At 45.4% G+C, this 21704-nt stretch overlaps 1 protein-coding gene across 1 annotated transcript in view; it reads left to right on the top strand.

Annotated features, from left to right (window-relative positions):
• The window catches only part of usp43a (ubiquitin specific peptidase 43a), a gene marked incomplete at both ends in the record, with an annotated part of 159835 nt that overhangs the window by 130174 nt on the left and 7957 nt on the right, over positions 1-21704 (top strand). Inside the window, 4 exons of the mRNA XM_079999519.1 lie at positions 6759-6836; positions 7181-7310; positions 17136-17255; positions 17421-17658. Of these exons, the coding sequence (XP_079855645.1) occupies positions 6759-6836; positions 7181-7310; positions 17136-17255; positions 17421-17658 (566 nt within the window). The remainder of the gene's footprint in view (positions 1-6758; positions 6837-7180; positions 7311-17135; positions 17256-17420; positions 17659-21704) is intronic.

Raw genomic sequence — 21704 nt, 5'->3', positions numbered from 1 at the left:
AAGAGGGGGAGAATCACCTCGTGTGAGACAATTAAACATAAAACCGAACAACATGTACACGGAAAACATAAACATCGGACGACAACATGTATTGAAAAACAGAGTTAATCAGGTCAAAGCCACAGAAGACCCCCGGCCACAAGAGAAGCCATAAGCCCGCGGAGCAACCCCCAGGCCTGGCCCTGAGGAGCATAACCCAGTCCCAGGGAGCACGAGGAGACCCCCCCACCCCCGGGGCACACACATACAACCCACCCTGAAGTGCAGGCACAAGATGCAGCCATAGGCACAGAAAAACCAGGCCGCGGGCGCCAGGCATGGACCACAGGCCCAGAGCCTGGCCCCGCGCTGACAAACCGATACCCCGCCTGAACTGCCTGCCCTGCAGGAAAGCTTGCAGGACCCCCATGCCCACCCATGCCCCCGCAAGGGCAAGGCCAGAGTGCCCATCCACATAGCAGAGTGTGCTCAGCGCAGGGCCCCCGGATGTTAGCCCCACCCCCCCACCCCCGCCAATGCTAGCAAGCTGCCAGATATATGGGCCCTCCACAACCCGGGGCACCCACCCCAGAGAAGCCACGCTGCGGGAGCAAAGGCCGGCAGCTGCTTCCCGCACCCCAATCCACACCCACAAGAGCAAGCAGCCCCTCAGGGGCCCCGGAAGGCACCTGGCGGCACTGGCCAACGCCCTGCCAGGTCGCAGCACACCATAAGCTACCAGGTGCAAGCCACCAGGACTCCAACCCAGCCGGCAGGGGGCCCACCCGGCCCCTACCAGCGATCCCCCACCCCGGAAAACCCCAGTGCTCAATGTGTGCTGTTTTGCAATTGCAGTTAAATTGTGGGGTGTGGGGTGAGAGGGTGCAAGTCCTCCAAGCAAGTCGAACCCCAATAACTCGCACCCCTCCTGCCCCGCAGACCCTGGTTTGGTGGTGTGTTGTTCAGAGTAGGATTGGTGTACGAATGTATGTCTTGTAGGCTCATATGAGTAGGAATGAAATTTTGAGACAGACGAGAAGCACGTCGGGGCAGGAGCATGATGGGTAAGATTGCAGCCACCCGCCACATCCCCACCTACATAGCTCGCACCCCACCCATCTTGCAAGCCCTAGGCCTATTGTGTTGTGTATGTACTGAGTATGAGCTTTGGCACTGGGAGAGTTAGGTGAAGTGCAACCAGATCACTCAGTGGTGCAGCGGGCCGGGGGGTGGCCACACGTACCACCGCCCGGACCCGACTGCACGATAGCACGCCCACCTCCCGTACCTGGAAGCACCAAACCTACACCGACCAGCCACGGGCACAGAGCAGCCGGCCATGCATCTCTGCCATGCCGGGCAGCTCTGCGCCCCCATCAGGCCCCTTGTCAGCCCCCGGCCGCCAAGCATGCGCACCACAGAACAGAGGGCGGCAGACGGCCCGCACCAACTGGAGGGATTGTATCCCTCAGCTGGTATGAAATCTCCAAGAAAACCCTGGAGGAAGTTGCTGGGTGAAAAGATATCTGGGACGCCACAGATGCATGGATGGATTGACATTTATTTGCAATTTGTATTGCACCGAGAGTGCCAGAGGACATCATGTGACGACAGGAGTTCGCCTCCCACCGAAGGAGGCCACATGGTGAGCCCCACTCCGAGCACACCCGGCCAGACTCAGGCCCTCGGTTCACAGGACCAGACAGAACGCCTAACCAGCCCTGGCGCAATCGGCCACCCCTTGTCACGGGACGCAGAAAAACAGGCAATCCCGCCACCCCGCCCACAGCAGCACACCGACCATGGGTCCAAGACCTGACCATAGCAGCTGTAACAGTCCATTGTTGGGGTGATGAGGATCCTTCATGATCCTGCGGGCTCTCCTACTACACCTCCTGGGTTATATGTCCTGCAGGGAGGGGAGTATAGTTCCAGTGGTACGTTCAGCTGAATGCACCACCTTCTGCAGGGCCCGCCTGTCCTGGCGGGTACCGTTCCCAAACCAGGCAGTGATGTTGCCTGTCAGGATGCTCTCCACTGCTCCACAGTAGAAGGACTTGAGGATCCTCACCGAGACTCGCAATTTCCTCAGCTTCCTGAGGTTGGAAAGACGATGCCTTGCCTTTCTCACCAGAGTGTCTGATTGTGAAGTCCATGTTAAATCCTCTGTGATGTGGACTCCCAGGTACTTGAAGCTGCTCAGTCCCATTAATCACCAAGGGTGTGTGGGTCCTCGGTTGTAATCCACGCTTAAAGTCCACAATCAGCTCCTTAGTTTTGCTGACGTTCAGGTGGAGGCTGTTATCCTGGCACCCAAGTGACAGGTCAGTCACCTCCTGGCGGTAGGCCTTCTTATCGCCGTCGGTGATCAGGGCCACGACAATGGTGTCGTCAGCAAACGTGATGATGGTGTTGGAGCTGGACCTGGCCACACAGTCATGTGTGTACAGGGAGTACAGTAGGGGGCTGAGGAGGCAGCCCTGGCACTGGCATCCTGCCTGGGGCGCAGTTGGCACCGTAATCCGGCGGGTTATCTCCCAAATAGGAGCCTTTCTGTGTGGAGTTTGCATGTTCTCCCCGTGCTCACATGGGGTTTCCTCCACCTATCATCAGTAAGGACCCCCACCAAAAACATGCACACATCACCATCGTCTGACCAGCGATTGACACCTTGTCCCAGGTCCCTGGGCGTGTCGACAAATGCTGCCCACTGATACTGGCTGCCCCCCCGAAGGAAGGACTAGCCAGGATGGGACACATTTCACTGGCCACCACCCAAAAAGCATGTGTGTGTGTGTATGTATATATATATATGCATGTGTGCGGTGTGTCATGTGACAAATAAAGATTCTTCTTCTTCTTCTGTTCTGGGGGGATCCTGTGTTCAGAGTGAGGGAGCTGGACATGTGCTTCCCCACCCTAACCACCTGGGGCTGGGCTGAGAGGAAGTCCAGGATCCAGGCAAACAGCGGATTATTCAGTCCGAGCTCTTTCAGCTTGACAGCCAGTCTGGTGGGGACTATGATATTGAAAGCTACACTATAATCGATGAACATCAATCTCACACCCTTCCGGCCATCCAGGTGCGTGAGCATGGTGTATAGTACCTGGGAAACCGCGTCATTCGTGGATCTGTTCTGCTGGTACGCGAACTTCAGCGGGTCCAAGGTGCGGGGGAGGGAGGCGCAGATGTAATCCTTAATCAGCCTCTCACTTCATGACCACTGAGGTGAGGGCCACCGGAAGGTAGTCATTCAGGCAGGCAGGAGAGGCGATCTGAGGGACAGGAACGGCGGTGGACCTCTTGAAGCAGGACGGGACCACAGATTCAGCCCGGGAAATGTTGAATATTGTAGTGAACACAGGGCTAGCTGGTTAGCACAGGTCTTCAGTACTTGTCCAGATATGCCATCTGGGCCAACAGCTTTCCTGGTGTTCACCCGCATCAGAGCCCTCCTGATGTCATGCTCCGACACTGAGAGTGCACGCTCATCCCCAGCGGTGTAACTCCAATTAGCCGGCGAGCTAGCGGTGCTGCCAGACTCAAACCGCGCATAAAAGGAGTTCAGCTCGTTGGCGAGGGAGGCGTCCAAACTCGTGGCTAGGGAGGAGCTGCTCTTGTAGTTTGTTATATTCCGCAGCCCCTGCCACAACGTGTCCCGTTGCTCCATCTGTAGCTCCACAGTCTCTCTGTACGTCCATTTAGCATCCTTCACCGCCGTCCGCAGATTGTACAACGCCGCTTTGTAATTGTCCATATTTCCGGATACAAGACCGTCGTTGTTAGCGGCTCTGCGAGCATTCAGAGCGCAGCGGATGGATTTATCGACCCACGGCTTCTGGTTTGGAAATAATCCAACCTTTCACCGTGGGAACGATGCTGTCCGCTAATGTAGCCACAAAGCTCACCGCTACGTATGTAAACTCGCTGACGTCACTTGAACTTGATTGGAACATGTCCCAGTTGACGTCAGTCAGAGCGTCCTGAAGCGCAGCCTCTGATTGGTCCGTCCACCACTTAACTTCCCTCATCATCACCGCTCGTGGAATAGCGGCTCCATTTTTGTTGTTGTTGAAAGTGTTGGTGCGTAAAAAAATTCAGTCGGCCCTCCCACTCAACTCCCAAAGTTGTTCATTTCGGGAAGTTTTTATATCCACGCGTGCATCGCAGCCGTAAGAGATAACTGCCGATGCTTTTTTGGCGGACATTATGATAGAAAATGGAAAAAAATACTAAAATGTGCGAAGTCGACCGGAGCGCCAGCGCAGGCAACTGCAAGGGTCGGCGCCACTATCGCAAAAAAAGATGGTTCGCTAGATAGTAGTATCTGAAGTTTGGGGCTGCTCGGCCTCCACAGTCTTTGTTTTTCTGTAGTGTTGCTAGTTTAATTCTCGGTTTCTTGTATTTCCAATATAATTTATCTCGACTATTCAGCCAATGTACTGTTAGTTGCACTGGGGTCATTGAAAATATATAGTTTATTTTTCGTACTATATTCATTTTCTCTGCTGCCATCCTACCAATCAGTGAGATGGGTAGGGTCCATCGAGTGAGGTCTTCTTCAATGGGTTTGAGCAATGGAGTAAAGCTAAGGGAAAACAAATGACAGATTGGTGGAGATATCAATACCAAGGTATCTAATGTTGCAAGTTGTGTGTGTGTGTGTGTGTGTGTGTGTGTGTGTGTGTGTGTGTGTGTGTGTGTGTGTGTGTGTGTGTGTGTGTGTGTGTGTGTGTGTGTGTGTGTGTGTGTGTGTGTGTGTGTGTGTGTGAAATGAAATAATAATACCTCTTAGAACTGCCTTAGCCGTTTCCCAGAGTAAGGATGGTGATATTTCTGGACAGTCATTCAGTTCAATGAAGGAAGTCCATTCTCTGGAAAAGAAACGATTAATTCTTTATCTGTGAAAAGTGAGGCGTTAAACCACCACCTGCCGGGAGGGTTCCGATTGGTTTAATTTATGAGGTTGAAACTAACTGGCCAGTGATCAGAGATTACAATAGGGTGGATTTCAGGATTAGTGGTTTCGGACATAACAGTTACTTGTCAAGAACAGGTCAATTCTAGAGAAGCTTTGGTGGGGTGGTGAATAAATATGTGTGTTCTCTATTATTTGGATTATTTGATCGCCAACAATCGCCAAGAGCAAGATCACTCATATTGTTCTATAATGTCTGATGGACACTAGGATTTGTGATTATTTCTGGTTTGAGAATGGTCTAAACTTGGATCAAGTACTGTGTTGAAGTCTCCTAACAATATAATAATTGAGTCAGAGAGTTCTAAGATTTTTGAAAATATATTGTGAAGGAACTTTGGGTCGTCCTCATTGGGGCCGTAAATATTAGCTATGGTTACCTAAAATTCCATTAATATTATGTAACGCCCTTCTCGGTCTGATATTGTGGTTTTATTTTGATATGGGATACTTTTATTGATCAATATAAAAAACACCTCTTTTTTTTGTTGTATAATGCAGAAAACATCTGATTAACCCATGTAGCTTTTAGTTTGAGGTGCTCGGATGCAGTGAGGTGAGTTTTTTGCAGGGGACAGAATCTGGGGTTCATTCTGGTGAGGAGACTGAGGATTTAACTATGTTTAGCAGGTGCGCCCAAGCCTCTTACATTCCAACTAACAAACTTAATAGGTGTCATCGAAGTTAGTTAGGGGTTGATGGCACAGTGCATCTAAGACAATAGCTTTACTACCATGCCCATGCTTTCCATTAGATAAGTCTGAGTTTTCCTCCTTCACATTCGTTTTTACTGTCCTAGTATTGCAGGGAGTTTGTAGGGATATCTATCTACACAAACAAATGACAAATAGACAAAGATAAACATTGAACATTGCAGAGTTAGACATACATATAGTGAGAGACTGAATAGAGTGAAATTGATGAGAGAAGTAGGGAGGCAGGGATTAGGGAGGTGAGATGATGAGAGAAATAGGGAGGAGAGATGATGAGAGTACGCAATATTTTTAATCCTGACACAAATAGCATGCTTATTTCTACATCTTGCAGTTTATAATAACCAGAATTACCAAAATAATTTCATTAATTATCAGAATAGCCAGGGTGTGGTGGAGGAGTCTGGGAATAACAGACCATCTATATATAGTTTATCAACAACCAGCAATACGCGTTTACCCTTCCGCCGGTTCTCCTTCACGATGGGGTACAGCACCTTCCGTCAGTTGTTGATCTCCCGGGGAATTGATCATTCATACCCAGTGTGGTTCCTTTCAGCTCCCGTCCTTTGCTTGAAACCAGCTCCTTGTGCTTGAAGTGTTCAATCTTGGCAATGATGGAGTGGGGACGGTTCCCCACGCGGTGTCCCAGTCAGCGTACCCGGTGGAAGGTGATCTGCTTAAAGGTGTCCATGGGGAATTTCAGGGTGGTGTGGAGGAAGTCTTTCACCATTATTTCTGGGGACTCTGTGTTGTTCTCTGGGATCTCAGAAAAGATGAGGTTTTACCGCATACTTCTGGATTGTATATCCAGGACCGTCTGGAAAATATAAAATAAAATAAAAATTAAAAATATAAATATTTGCCCCCCTAACAGTCGCCAATGAATTTGTCAGTCGCCTCATGAACCGAATTAATTATCAAATTACAGAATTCAAATTACAATTGCAGAAAAGTGCTTTGGAATTAATGTTCCTCATTCACCCACTCAAACATGAATGCACCACCTTGTGAACCGTGAGCCACTGTAATGTCCGACTTGATATAAATATCAGCGAATTTTAATGGGTTTTTGGTTTGGTCATAGGGCTCTGAAGCTCTGTGGTCTTGGAGGGCCGGCGCATGTCAAACTAGTCATTGAGTGGGAGCACAAGATTAAAGAATGGTGAGTATCACTGTAACACACACACACACACACACACACACACACACGAATACAAAGATACGCACACATGCAGATGGTGACTAAAACTTGTCGCTCCATTTTTTTATACTTTTCAACAAATCAAGGGGGTACTTGAATGAGAATGGAAACAGACTGGAAGACTTTCACACACACCCACAGGCATGCACATGCACGCACTCACTCACACCTATGCGTAACCACAGAATAAGAACATGTTTGTACCTTAGGGTGTCATGTGTCATGTTTGTGTGTGTGTGTGTGTGTGTGTGTGTGTGTGTGTGTGTGTGTGTGTGTGTGCGTGTGCGTGTGCGTGTGCATGGCAGTCTGTTCGGGAGCATCCAGGAGGAGGTGGTGAAGGATGCAGAGAGTGTAAGGAGCCAGCAGCAGCTGCACCTGCAGCAGCACAACTGTACTCTGGACGAGTGCTTCCAGCTGTACACCAAAGAAGAGCAGGTGAGGCCTTCACTGGAACATACTGTATTCTAACCAGAGAGCCTATTCTTGTATTGTAAGTAAAAAAGTAAAGCTCTGATGGTTTTTGTGGGGGTTTTTTTGTTTTGTTTTTAAACCTGTGCTATCAGCATGCTTGGCATATAACACAGACTACTGTATTTGTATGCTATTGCATCTTAGACAGAATTAGTCTGCATTATTTAATCCTCAAGAACTGCTTGCGAGAACTTTGTCCCATGGACAACCTGTGGGATGACCTGAGCACAGCTTTTTGTTACACACAACTATCTTACCATGTTTTGGTCTTTAAACAACTAATCACTACTCCAAGGGAGGAGAATCACCACGGGTAAGACAAATAAACTTAAAACCAAACAACATGTGCATTGAAAAACCCAAACATAGCGGGCGTGTTTCCATGCGTGCGTGCGATGTGTCCACCGGTGAGTGCATGGGACTTGTCCCAATTGGTTCTGGTGTATGAGGTCAGTATTTTATCGTAGCCCCCGCAGCCGTATAGACACCCCAGGACTGCAGGAAAGCCCAGAGAACCCGATCTCTGTGCACTCTGATCATTTCCTTCCTCAATCATGCTCCCAGGCTCACGCTGGTCCCTAAAAATATGTACAAATATGGGGCATTTGATAGTCTTCAATTTGAATTTAATTTGAATCAGGTCTCATGAAACATTTTGCCTCATTTTATATGTGTATTTCTTTCTGTCAAGATTTGTCAGGTTTTTCTGCATCAGAGTAAACATTTCCAATGATAGCAAAACCCTAAAGCCTGCAGCTAAACCGAATACTTGAGAGACAATTTATTCAAAATCTGTCAGTTGATTCTGTTTAAATTGGTCTTCAAAAAGGTCTTAAAAAGTATTAAAAGTACCTATTTGATACCTGCAAACACCCTGCTTTAACAATAGTTGTAATGCTTTTTTGGAGCACTGGATGGCACATGTGTAGTAGATTGACATTAAATTGAATAGCGTCATTTTTCAGTGACATTTTGTGTCCTTTAGAGTCCTTTTGTGCTCTTTAGAGTCTTGATGGTTAGTGTTATTTGCCACAAAAGACTGCCCAAGAGTGCCAGACATAGACTCCTTTGAAAGCGACCTTGTTTGAGCATGGACTACCTTTAATAATCCCTTTGCATACCCCTAATTATAAAAGAAGAATTAAAAAGACCAGAGAATTACTGCAAGTGTCTCACTGTAGATGTTGACAATTTCTGGGTGTAGCTCGACAGCCTTCATTATGAAACATGCTGAAAAGGTTTAACCTTTCTCAAATCTATTTTCACTAGTCTGATCTTATTGCTTCTGAAAGACAACTCTTACTTTAAAATAATTTGTATTTATTTTGCATCATTTGAGGTTGGCATCTGGGCTCTACTGCTCATCTCTCCCAGTGTAATAAAACAATAGATGCAGGAAATGGGAATGTTTGGAAGTTACAGAATAATAGAGGGGTCATGCTACTATAGTGTGCATGATCTTAGAATGGAAAAAGAAATAACTTGAATTATGCATTTTCCAATAGTTTTTATAACTTAGTGATTCAATTTCAGAAAAACACATTCAACATTAACTCATTGAAGGAGTACTGTACAGCACTATCCGAATGTAACCATTTAAAGCAGTAATTGTGTACCTATTTTGTGCTGCAAAAGTCTGGAAATGCTTGTAAAACTTCAAAGCCTGATTTCTGAGAACTTCTGTTTTCAAAACCTTAATCTTTAAGTAGTCATAGATCCCAATTTATTAGCTTGATTCCCACAAGTGATACCTTGTTTTGAAGCTCTGATTTCACACTTTTATATTGTGTAAAATACTGAGCCAAACTCTCGCCATTCAGTCGTACAATTCTCCCCTTGAAACTTGGGAAGGATAGGATTAGGGTTGAACTAACTGAAATATGGTCACTGATACTGAGGGTACTTATGTGTCCTCAGTCAGTGGCCACTTCAAAACAGACAAGAGCTGTGAGGAAAAGTTACTTCCTCAAGCACACTTAAGCAACACATGACTGCAGAAGCAAATCTGTAAGTGTTTCCTCAGACCTGGGAAAGCTGTCTCAGAGACCATTTGGAGCCAGAAAGTGGCCACTTTCTTCGCCACATCTGCTTGGAGATCAATCAGTTGCATCTGGAGAGGCACAGCATTTGCCCATTTGAAGTGCTGTGTGACTTACTTTGAGAACCCACTGACATCTGTGATAAGAAATCGATTCTGAATGAACAAGGTGAGCTGCTGTCCAAAGCGGAAACTTGTTAAAACGTTTGGAGAAGTTTACAATCAGCTTATCGACAAAGTCACCAAAAGAAGACACATCCCTGAACCTGTTCCTGCACTGCTGGGAAGTGTGCACAGTCTCCCTGCAGGTCTTCCTTGAACACCTCAAGTTTCCTCTGAAAGGAGCGGACAGCTGTCATCAGTTCACAAATTGTATTGTCTTTGCCCTGTAGCTTCAAATTAAGTTCATTAAGGTGTGAAGTGATATCAACCAAAAAGGCCACATTATCCATCCTTTTCTCATCCTTTAAAAAGAGAGAAAACTCTGTTGCCTTCTGACTTCTCAGCTCTTCCAAGAAAGCTGCTACTTCCCTTCTGATGGACCAAAAGCGCTTTAACACCCTGCCTTTGCTAAGCCATCTCACGTTGTTGTGCAGCAACAGATCATCAGCGTTTGCATCAACTTCTCTGAGGAATTCCCAGAGCATGCGATGCTGATAGGAAATTGATCATCTTCATATTTGTGTTCATCACTTCAGCATGCTCATCTGACAGGGTGGAGCACAGGACAGATTGATGTATTATACAGTGGTAAGAGATGAGCTCAGGATTGTCCTCTTTCATTCTTGCGACAGCTCCTTTCTCTCTCCCTAACATGGCAGGGGCTCCATCTGTGGTCATTGAAACCACTTGTTTTGGCTCTATTCCTCGCTTTGTTAACATCTCCTAAATGGCCAGGTAGATGTCCTCTCCTCTTGTACTGGTCTTAAGGTCTTAAGTTACACCTAACACATCTTCACAGAACTCTTTCTTTTCTTGGTTGAAGAACCTTACATAAATTAACAGCTGAGCATTGTCAGACACATCAGTGGACTTATCTACAGCTAAGCCTACACATGGTACCTTATGAATGGCTTCATCCAGCTGGGCTAGCACATCCTGGGTTAACATTTCACTTTTCTTTGTGGCTGATGATGGTGACATGGGTATTTGCTTTATTTTGTCACAAAGCTCTTCTTTCTGTTTCGCCTCAAGTAAGGTTTCAGCTACTGCACTCATGCACTCCTTGACAACCCCTCCATCAGTAAATGGCTTTTTGTGTTGACCCAAAATCCAAGTGACTCTGAGGGAACATTCATTAGCACGTTGTTGGGCAGTGAATGAATGGGTCAGGATCCGGGTGGATTGTTCATATTGGGCTCTGAGACTGCTTATTTTCTGTGACCGCAGTTCAGACTTGAGTGGGTATGTTTGGTGAAAAACGTTGTGCTTTGTCTCATAGTGGCGTTTCACATTGGCACTTTTTATGAGTGCCACTGTCTCTGAGAATATGAGACAGACTGGTTTTGTGTTTCCAGTGGGAAGAATGAACATGAATGAGTCTGTCCATTCTGGGTTGAAAGCTCTGTTATCGCTGTCCACTTTTCTCTTCTTAGAGAGCACCATGTGTAGTTATTTTTCTGTCTCCGGCTCACTCTGTCTGTCTCTTTTCTGTCTCGCTGTATTTCTCACTGTTCTCCCGCTGTCTTTCTCACTGTTCTCTCGCTGTATTACTCACTGTTCTCCCGCTGTCTTTCTCACTCTTCTCCCGCTGTATTTCTCACTCTTCTCCCGCTGTATTACTGACTCTTCTCCCGCTGTATTACTCACTCTTCTCCCGCTGTCTTGCTCACTCTTCTCCCGCTGTCTCTCACTCTTCTCCCACTGTACTTCTCACTCTTCTCCCGCTGTCTTTCTCACTCTTCTCCCACTGTCTTTCTCACTCTTCTCCCACTGTCTTTCTCACTCTTCTCCCACTGTCTTTCTCACTCTTCTCCCGCTGTCTTATCTGCCTTCTCCTGCTGTCTTATCTGCCTTCTCCCGCTGTATTACTCACTCTTATCTGACTTCTCTCTCTGTAATTCTCGCACTTCTCTCTGTCATCTCTCACATGATCGTTCGCTGTCTCACTGTCTGTGAGCCAGGCAGCCTGCGCCGGGAATGCACAGATTCGATTGGCTGAGTAGCATCACGTGGGATGGCTTAAATCAAATGCAATTGGTCAGTGGATTTCCTGATTTGCTGTCTCCCGGTGCAAATTGTCTGAGTTGGGCCCCCCTGTCGTAAAAGTGACACTGACGCTCCTAAGCCCAGAGCAAATCCCGTCTCCCGTGACATGCTCCCCAACATGTCTAGTTGTGCTCGCAGGTCCATAACATATTGAACCTCATTCTTACTTATGCTAGGCCCTTCCTCCCAGTTTAGTTTTCTTTAATAAGGTCTCGCATCCCCCTGGATCTCCTGTCGAAGAGGAGTTCAAAGGGAGAAAATCCTGTGGAGGCCTGTGGAACCTCCCACACAGCAAACAACAGAGGTTCCAACCATTTATCCCAATTACGGCTATCGTGGTGCACAAACTTATAATCATGTTCTTCAGCCTCTTATTGAACTGCTTCACCAGGCCGTCAGTCTGGGGGTGGTGCACGCTGGTCCGAATTGATAAAAGTTCCTGCTGTGTGCGTGCTAAAAGGAAGTGCCCTGGTAGGTCAGGATTTCCTTCAGAATCCCGACTTGGAAGATGACCTGAAACAGTGCCTGCGCCACACTTTTGGCCGTAATACTGCGTAATGGCACTGACTTGGGTACCGAGTTGCATAGTCCACGAGGACCAACACAAAAGGATACCCGCGGGCACTGCGGCCTCAGGGCCTGATAATCCATACCGAGTCTTACGAATGGCGCCTTGACTAGGGGGAGGGGCCTCAACAGCACTCTTGGCGTAGCTAGAGGGTTGCCTAACTTGCACTCAGGGCACGCGCACACCGTTTATGCACATCTTCCCAAATACCCGGTTAATAGAAGTGGGTCATTATCCGCTGCAGTGTTTTTTTTTGTCCGAGGTGACTGGCCATTGGGTTATGGTGAGTTGCCTGGAAAGGCATTTCGGCTTTTAAGAACCAACAATTGGGTTATTTCCTTTCCTGATTGGGTGTCATGGCTCACTCGATATAACCTGTCCCTAATCACTGAAAAATACGGGTGAGGGAGCGCGGCGTCTGGGCACATCAATACACCATCGATTTTTACTCCCTTCTTAATTGGCCCCGTGTACACAGTCACGTTCTTTGCACCCTGGGTGTTTGGACAAAATCCAGGCAAAGTGTTTTGTAAGATCCAGTCATAATCAATATTTTTCCATTACAAATCTATACCATTCATGAAGATTTTCTTCCGGGAACCTCTCGTGACCAAGATGGTCCAGACCTGGGCCAGTAAAAAGTCTGGATCTCTGGACGATACTTCTATCTGTTCTGGCCTCAGAAACTTGCAAGATAAACACTGGACCCGAGCAGAGTCTGATGCAAAAGGGTTTATTGTGTATCTGAGAGTCAAGTACAGCAATAAATACTGAGTAGGCTCCAGAGACCGACTGAAGAACTGTTTTGGTACTTCTTACATACCCAAGATGTTCCCTCCTCCTAGTTCATGCCCTGCCTCTTGTAGTGCAATGAACCAATCACAGTCTTGTGGGATGTATCCCAAGGAACCAATCATATACTTTGGATGCGCCTATTTTTCAGGATATTCTTCACGGTTCTTGGAATACTGGTGTAAACTTCTGGTGACCCCTACGGGATGGGGATACCTATGCTAAAAGTCTATGTCTATGGTTGTATCAGGTTACTTAAGATTCCAGGTTCACATCTGATTGGTAAGGGGATTGATTGTAGCTTATTAAGATTTATGAGACCTCCAACCCACACAACAACACGTGACCACAAGACAAATTTCCCCAAGGGGACAATAGTATATCTTATCGTATTTCATCTTATTGAAAGTGCTGCAAATTCTGCCCAGGCTGCCTTCAAGTTTGCCAAAACTAGACTATTATCTGGCTACTATCTGCATACAGACAGCAGACAGCAGTAGGTGAGAGCTGGATTATTTAGTGCAAACCAAACCGAACCCAAATCCCAAAGGCCACAGACTGTGACACTTGAGGCAGAGCAGCAGAGTCCCTTTCTTTTAGGGGTGCAACGGATCAAAAAACAGTTTCCAGCCAACTACCAGGCAGATCCCAACCAGCTGGAATCTATCCAGCTCAAACTAGGTTTATTTACTGTAATTATAGTTTCAAGCTTATTGTCAAATACTTGATAACAATGCAAGCATCATTACCAGTAATGAGTTTCTTAGTCTCGGAGCCAGCTCAACTTTACATAATAAGTAAAATATGTGCATAGAAGGGATTAAAATAAAGCATTATTTAAAAACAGAATTTAAAGAGTATTTAAACAACATTTAAAAACAGTATTTAAAAAAATCGAAAATGCAAAGGAGTAGTGTAGTATAAGTAATATACAAGTTTTGTACCTAAAAGAAAGACAAAATAAAATGCAGACAATAATGACAGTGTGTCAACTTGATAGAGGGCATCTTAAATAGTCGTGGGCCACAACAATGCAGTGTCATATTGAATGGCAAGGTAGACACAGTGTTGTAAGAAATGTATGTGATGTCAGATACATTCCTTGATAGATTAAAGTCACTAGTGGTAGATGATGTAAACAGCAGTTTTCCTTCTTTTTGAAGTGGCCAAGTGTGTGGATTTATAGGTTGTAGTCTTTGGCCTTTTGATTCCAAACTGAGGGTCTTTTAAGTATCACTTTTTTTTTTTTACTTAAAATAATTCTGAAATATCAGAGCAAATGTATGCATTTGAGCCTCTCTCTCATAGAAACGGTCCCAAATCACCCCTCCCATTTAATAGATTGCTTTTCCAAATTCCCCCCAAAAATCTGGCACAATAAACTGTTAAAAATCAATAAGTAAAAGTCAATAGAATAAAATCAACACCAGAGATATAATAATAATTTGTACAAACGTTAAAGAGACTGAACTTTGTATGGATCCTTCTGAACACTCAAGATTTACTGTTGATGCAGTTTAAACTTCATGGTTTACTTCATGGATTAGTTGGCAACTATTAAATGAACAGCCAGCTATTGATTAAGAATTATTAAGAAATATTAAGAAGTCCTGTATGATAATAAACGGAATATTTGATTCCCCCTCTAAAGAGAGGGGGCCATTGGTCGGGTGAGAATTGTCACCTCCCAGTGAAAAAAGGGGTTGATTGCATATGTGCATATGTATGGTTTAGGTGTCCAGATCTGACAGGTGACCAAATGATCGGCCTTTAAGTGCAATTAAAGAGATAGCACAAGGCTTTATCGGTACCCTGCTTCGGTAGTCACTCAAAAAATGTGTAATGCGGCCATTAGAGGTGTGTGTGCGTGCGTGCGTGTGTCTATACACACATATTTATTTATTCCCGCTCCTATTTGCCTCAAATAGGGGTGGGAATCACCTGGGACCCCACAATACCACGCAGCGTTTTTGCACCGAACAGTTCTTGTCCGCACTGCAGTAACCACTGTAGGAACAATCGTTGTTCTTAGCCCTCCGTTTTGAGCAACTTCTTTCACTCCTACTCCAGGGCAGGACTAATTGGCACAATAGGAACCTTCAGTTATGTATGTGCTCAGTGATTGGTCCAAACCTAAGACCATGGTACTTCAGAATGAGTCCCCCCAGGTCGAGTTGCATCGCTCTTGGTGGGGACCAACCCACGTACACTCAGCATTAATAAGACAAATTAAAAAAAAATAATAATAATTGGACGTTGGAGAAAGACTTTGCTAACTCTGGAAATTTTACCTGCCCAAATTAAGCTCAAGATAGCCTTATCAATACAATGGAAAAAGATTTTGGTAAAAATGTTGGTAAACATCTGAACATGTACAGGAATTTTGGGATTATATTATTATTATATTATTATATTACATTTTGACTGTACCCTGCCTGATAGCGATAGGGAAAGACTGTTCCATCGAAGGAGATCCTTTTTCATATTCTCAACCAGGGGGGTTAAGTTGGCTGTATGGGGACAGGCAAGACTATGGGTCATATTGACACCAAGGTACCTGAAACCTGAGCTGGCTAAACAGAAGGGTACCGAAGTCTGTTGAATTTGACACGCCAAATCATTTATTGGGTACAGTTCACTCTTTTGAAAGTTAAATTTGTATCCTGAGAATGTGCCAAATTCTATTAGAATCGATTCAATCATAGGAAAGGTCATCTGCATACAGTGACACACAATGTCCTATCCCAACTCGCCATATTCCCTGTAAAAGTGGAGATGTTTTCAATGCAATGGACAGTGATTCTATTGCAATAGCAAAGAGTAAGGGTGACAGGGGGCATCCTTGGAGTGTGTCTCTTGTTAATGAAAACTATGGAGAACGTAGTGAATTGGTACTAATACATGCTTTGCTGTGATGAGTAGAAGAGTCTAATCCAGGAGCTAAATTTATCACCAAGGCCAAATTTCTGGGGGGCCGCAAATAAATACTCTCATTCAATCTGTTCAAAGGCCTCCTCTGCATCTAATGAGATGACTGCCTCAGAGACCTGTGAAGTGTTAATTATATTGAGAGGCCTGCGAATGTTGGAAAATTAGTGACATTCTTTTATAAAACAAGTTTGGTCTTTAGAAATAATTAAAGGCATGATGTTCTCAAAGACAACACTTTTGTGATGATTTTCGCATCTACATTAAGAAGTGAGATCGGCCAATAGGATCCACAATTAGTAGGGTCCTTGTCCTTGCAATGACAATTAGTTGAATCTACTCTTATCTAATCTAATTGTTATCAAGTATTTGACAATAAACTTGCAACTATAATTATATAGACCTAGTTTAAGTGCTCTCACGAGAAAGCTATTGAACTTTGTTATTTTAAAAATGTAAATAACAAACAGCTTCTATTTTGAAATTAAAAAGCTGTTTAACATGTAGATTAGAATAAAGACCTGTTCTGATTCATACAACAAAAGAAAATTTAGAATTGAAAGATTACTTCTGGTCAGGGTTCAAAGGACAATACCGCAGGTCCACTGAAATCTCTCTGTGAATTGTGAATGTGTTTTTATGAAGTTAGCGGCATCTCATTGTTACACACTGCAATTGAATGAGTGGGCGTGTTTACAGTTTAAATTAAACACGCCCTGTCAAGACACATTAGAAGGGGAGGAATTCCCAGCCAGTTGTGAGCAGCCTCGTAATTGACTGGAAACTGGCTGGACACTTATTGGATGCTGGTTGCCATTTGGCTGTCAGCCGAGAGACATTTGGGTGGGACAGCCCTCTTCAAGTGGCTCCTGCTGTAGATATATCTTCCTGGAAGGTAAGGACCCACTCAAGATGCTGATGAAGCGCAAAAGAAGGATCTATCCATCTATGGCATTTGTCCCACAGTTTACCTCGGGAATTGAACGGAGAGAAAAAAGTACTTGTACTTGTACTTTACTATGTAAAGTAAAAATTAATGATTGTTCTACTATTGACAATTGAGTTATAGACGATGGATCGATTTATTGATTGATTAATTGACTGAGTTTCTCAATCGATTGATTCAACAATTGATAATTGACAGATTGACCGATTGATTGATTGATTGATTTACCAATCTATTAATCGATTGATTGATTGATTGATTGATTGATTGATTGATTGATTGATTGATCAATGGATTGATCCACTCCAGCTCGCCCCGGATGATGCCTGGAGGTGCCCGCACTGTAAGCAACTTCAGCAGGGCATGGTGAAGATGAGCCTGTGGACTCTGCCAGACATCCTCATCCTCCACCTGAAGCGCTTCAGACAGGTAGACCTGCTGGATTTGTTTTAAGCACAGAAGCTTTCCGCTCATGTGCCTGCCCTTGTTTTGAAGCACTATACTACTTTATGAAAAAGCACTACTTTTTCATCAGAAAAAGGCATATCTAATCCACTCACTGATGCACAGACTCATGTAAACGTATTTATTTAGGTGGGCGAGCGCAGGAACAAGCTGTCCACGTTGGTGCGTTTCCCCATGGCCGGGCTGGACATGGCGCCCCACATGGTGAAGAGGAGCCAGAGCATGAGGAACTTAAATATGGGGGCTTGGCCCCCCGTGTGGAAGCAGCCTTCAGGCCACTCCCCCATGGCCCTCCCTCTGGATTACCTGTACGACCTCTACGCTGTGTGTAACCACCATGGGGGCATGCACGGGGGGCACTACACAGGTATGGACTTGCATTGCTACTGTGGCTTTAGAACTTCTCTGCAGTGTTTTACGCTGGGTCTTTTTCTATTCTATTTCTGTATTTACTGTAACTGTTGAAAAGGCTGTAACCTTTTCCTTTGGTGGTCATTTCAGAATTGCGTTTTTGGAGTACTGCATTAAGCAATCTGTCATCTTTACCCTTTACAGTTGGGGGGCTGGGGGTGTTAAGACCTATCATACATTTAAAACTTGGTTTAACATCACTGACCTATGATGCAAGCTGATTTAATAAGATTGATACAAATTGATAAGAAAATGATTGATAAGATATCTAAAATGGCCGGGGTACAGGGAGAGAGTATCTTTTTTGTAAGGAGAGGGTTACCAGTTAATGATTTTAAGGTTTGACAACTTATTTAACCAATTAGAAGCAGCCTACCTTTGTGTTTACTGTACATAGACTTGGACAAGTTTATTGGTTCCAGAAGTATCCCACCACCACCATGATGATGAAATCTAAAATCCAGGAGAAAATAATTAACTAGAACACATGCCATGTGAAATATGTGCCGAAGGGCAAGATGTCATGGATATTAAAACAGGCAACCGCACTCTTTTCACAATGTCCCGGAATCTGCGTCTGTGTGCTGACGGAGTTTCAGAAATGATGTGCAAGAATGCTATTCCACTTTGTGCAAAAGAAAATATGTTCTATGAAATAATGTATTCATACTGTAGAAAGGTCCCACTGAGCTGCGGCACTGAATGACACATAATGACCACCAGACAGTCACTAGGGCTCTGTTCACACTGCAATCCTTTAGTGCTCAATTAGGATTTATTGCTCAAATTCAATTTTTTTTGTTTGGCAGATCACATTATTTCTTAAATGTGGCCAGTATCAGATTCCAGCGTGAACGGGTCACAGTCCTGAACTGACCCACGTGCGCACAAGTAACAAAGACAGCACACTGTCTTATGGAAGTAAACATGGTAATCGATGATAATAAAAAGGTGGCCCTGTTCTAGAGTGACCTAAAAGTCACATGAATTCCGATTTGACTGTTCAGACTGAGGTCACATTGCAAAAAATGTTACCTGTATCCAATTTAGGACCACATATGAAAGTGGCCCAATTCTGAATAGAAAAGATCCGATTCCATGTGATCTGTGCTGTTCACACTGTCATGAAAAAAAAGGATCTGAGTCACACCCTGTATGAGTAGAAATTGAATTTGGGCCACTCAGGCCTGCACTGTGAACGTAGCCTTTATATCCTTATTCTGTTGATAGCCTCTTATAGATCTATTTTCCTGGAATGTAAGGACCCATTCAAGATGCTGATGAAGTGCAAAAAAACTACCAATCTATCTATGGCATTTGTCCCATAGTTGAAACCTGGGAATTGAGCAGGGAGAAAAACATTACTTGTGTATGACCAATAGCATGTTGCCCTTAAGTCTGTCCACTTGAGTCCACTTCAGACCATCTCCTTCAAAAGGGAAAACATTATTGCATAGCAAAAAGCTTTGATTAAAAGTGTTATAGTGTTAAATGTGTCCATCAAACGTCCCCCTAGTATCGCTATAACGTCCCACTAACTAGTGGCACATGCTGCCTCACAGCAAGAAGGTTTGATTCCCGCCTGGGGCACTGTTGGCACCCTGCTCCGGCGGGTTATCTCCCAATAAGGGGCCTTTCTGTGTGGAGTTTGCATGTTCTCCCTGTGCTCACATGGGGTTTCCTCCATCTAACATCAGTAAGGACCCCCACCAAAAACATGCACACATCATTTCCTGACCAGTGATGGACATATGTGACCCACCACAGCAAGAGCCGCCATCTTGACCAATTCTAAAATGGCCAGGAGCAGCCAAATAGGTTGAAAAAACCTTTCTTAAAGGAAAATTCGATTTTTCCAGATTTGTGCTCCTTGTTTTTTTTTATCTCTCAACATATTTTCAAAATTGAGTTTGATTTATATATAGCAGAAAAATGTTAAACCGTGGAGTTAAATATTCCAGTTATATTACATGGGGAAATGCAGTTCACTTACCGAGACACTGAATGACGCTGAATAATGCCGACCGATGGTCTCCTTTAAAGCGACGCGTCTGATGAACAAAACTTTTGTTCATCAGAGACCGAACATTGGTGGGGAAAATGCTGGGTAGATAGCCGGTGAGGAGTTAGCTTTAGGCTAGCCCTTAGCTCTTATCTCTTTCCCCGCCTTCGTTAACGGTCTCGATGCCACCTGAAAGCACTTCTGGTCAACGTAGACAGGTTGGCAGCCTCCATTGTCTTGGCAATCTCTCTAATGAGCTTGAGATTGCCAAACAAGTTGTCAATATTGTAAAATCCAATGTTCAAAAGTTCCTATACCTTGTGTACGCAAGACTGTTTTGAGTGAACAGACTTGAAACAAATAGGCAGATAACTACAAATTCGCAGAATCTGGAGAGACGCTGAGCCTTGCGTTGCACAGGCGGCCGTCTTGTATCCTTAAATATGGACAGTTACAAAGCGGCGTCGCACAATCTGCAGAGGGCAGTGAAGTCACTAAACAGAGACAGGGACAGAATGGGGCGACAGTTGGAGCAACGGGACACCAGACATTTGTGGTAGGGGCTGCGGACTATTACGAACTACAACAGCAGCTCCTCATCAGCCATGAGTGTGGACGCCTCCCTAGCCAACGAACTGAACTCCTTTTTTGAGTTGAGTCTGGCAACAACACCGCTAGCTTGCCAGCCAATTGGAGTTACACCACTAGGGATGAGTGCGCACTTTCAGTGTCCGAGCATGACATCAGGAGGGTTTTGATTCGTGTGACCACCAGGAAAGCTGCGGGTCCAGATGGCATATCTGGACAAGTACTGAAGACCTGTGCTAACCAGCTAGCCCCGGTGTTCACTATGATATTCAATGCCTCCCTGGCTAAGTCGCTGTTCCGTCCTGCTTCACGAGGTCCACCGTCACTCCTGTCCCCCAAGATCACCTCTCCGCCTGCCTCAATGACTACCATCCGGTGGCCCTCACCTCGGTGGTCATGAAGTGCTTCGAGAGGCTGATTAAGGATTACATTTGCGCCTCCCTCCCCCGCACCTTAGACCTGCTGCAGTTTGCGTACCAGCCGAACAGATCCACGGACGATGCGGTCTCCCAGGTACTGCACACCACGCTCACGCATCGCACTGGAAGGGGGTCTATGTGAGATTGCTGTTTATCGACTATAGTTCAGCTTTCAATACCATAGTCCCCACCAGACTGGCTGTCAAACTGCGGAAGCTAAGACTGAGCACTCCGCTGTGTGCCTAGATCCTGGACTTCCTCCCCATCATCAAGTTTACTGATGACATTGTTGTGGTGGGCCCGATCACCAGCAACGATGAGAAGGCCTACCATGAGGAGGTGGCTGACCTGTCACTCTGGTGCCAGGACAACAGCCTACTCCTGAACATCAGCAAAACTAAGGAGCTGATTGTGGACTTTAGGATTACAACCGAGGACACACGCGCCATTGGTGATAAATGGGACATCTGTCAACAAGGTGTGCAGCTTCAAGTTCCTAGGAGTCGAAATCACGGAAGATTAACATGGACTTTACATACAGAGACTCTGGTGAGAAAGGCGAGGTAGCGTCTTTACCATCTCAGGCAGCTAAAGAAATTCAGGGTCTCGGTGAGGATCCTCAAGTCCTTTTACTCTGGTGCGGTGGAGAGCATCCTGACAGGCAACATCACTGCCTGGTTTGGGAGCTGTACTGCTCAGGACAGGCGGGCCCTGCAGCCAGGAGCTGTTGTAGCAAAGCCCGCAGGATCATGAAGATCCTCATCACCCCAACAACGGACTGTTCCAGTTGCTGCGGTCGGGCAAGCGCCTCCGCAGTCACACAGGGAGGACAGAGAGACCGAGACGGAGACACTCACACAGGCCCCACTGCCTTCTGTACTGTATGTAGCATACTGTACTGCATACTGTATCACTGTTCTGGTTACTGCTAACTGTGCTGTATTGCTGTTCTGTTCAGTGTTACTGTATTGCTGTGTTGTACTGTTGTATACT

The sequence above is a fragment of the Zeus faber genome (assembly GCF_960531495.2).
Source record: "Zeus faber genome assembly, chromosome: 4".
NCBI lineage: Eukaryota > Metazoa > Chordata > Actinopteri > Zeiformes > Zeidae > Zeus > Zeus faber.
Note: the sequence above shows the minus strand (reverse complement) of the source record. Positions and strands in the feature narration are given on the sequence as shown.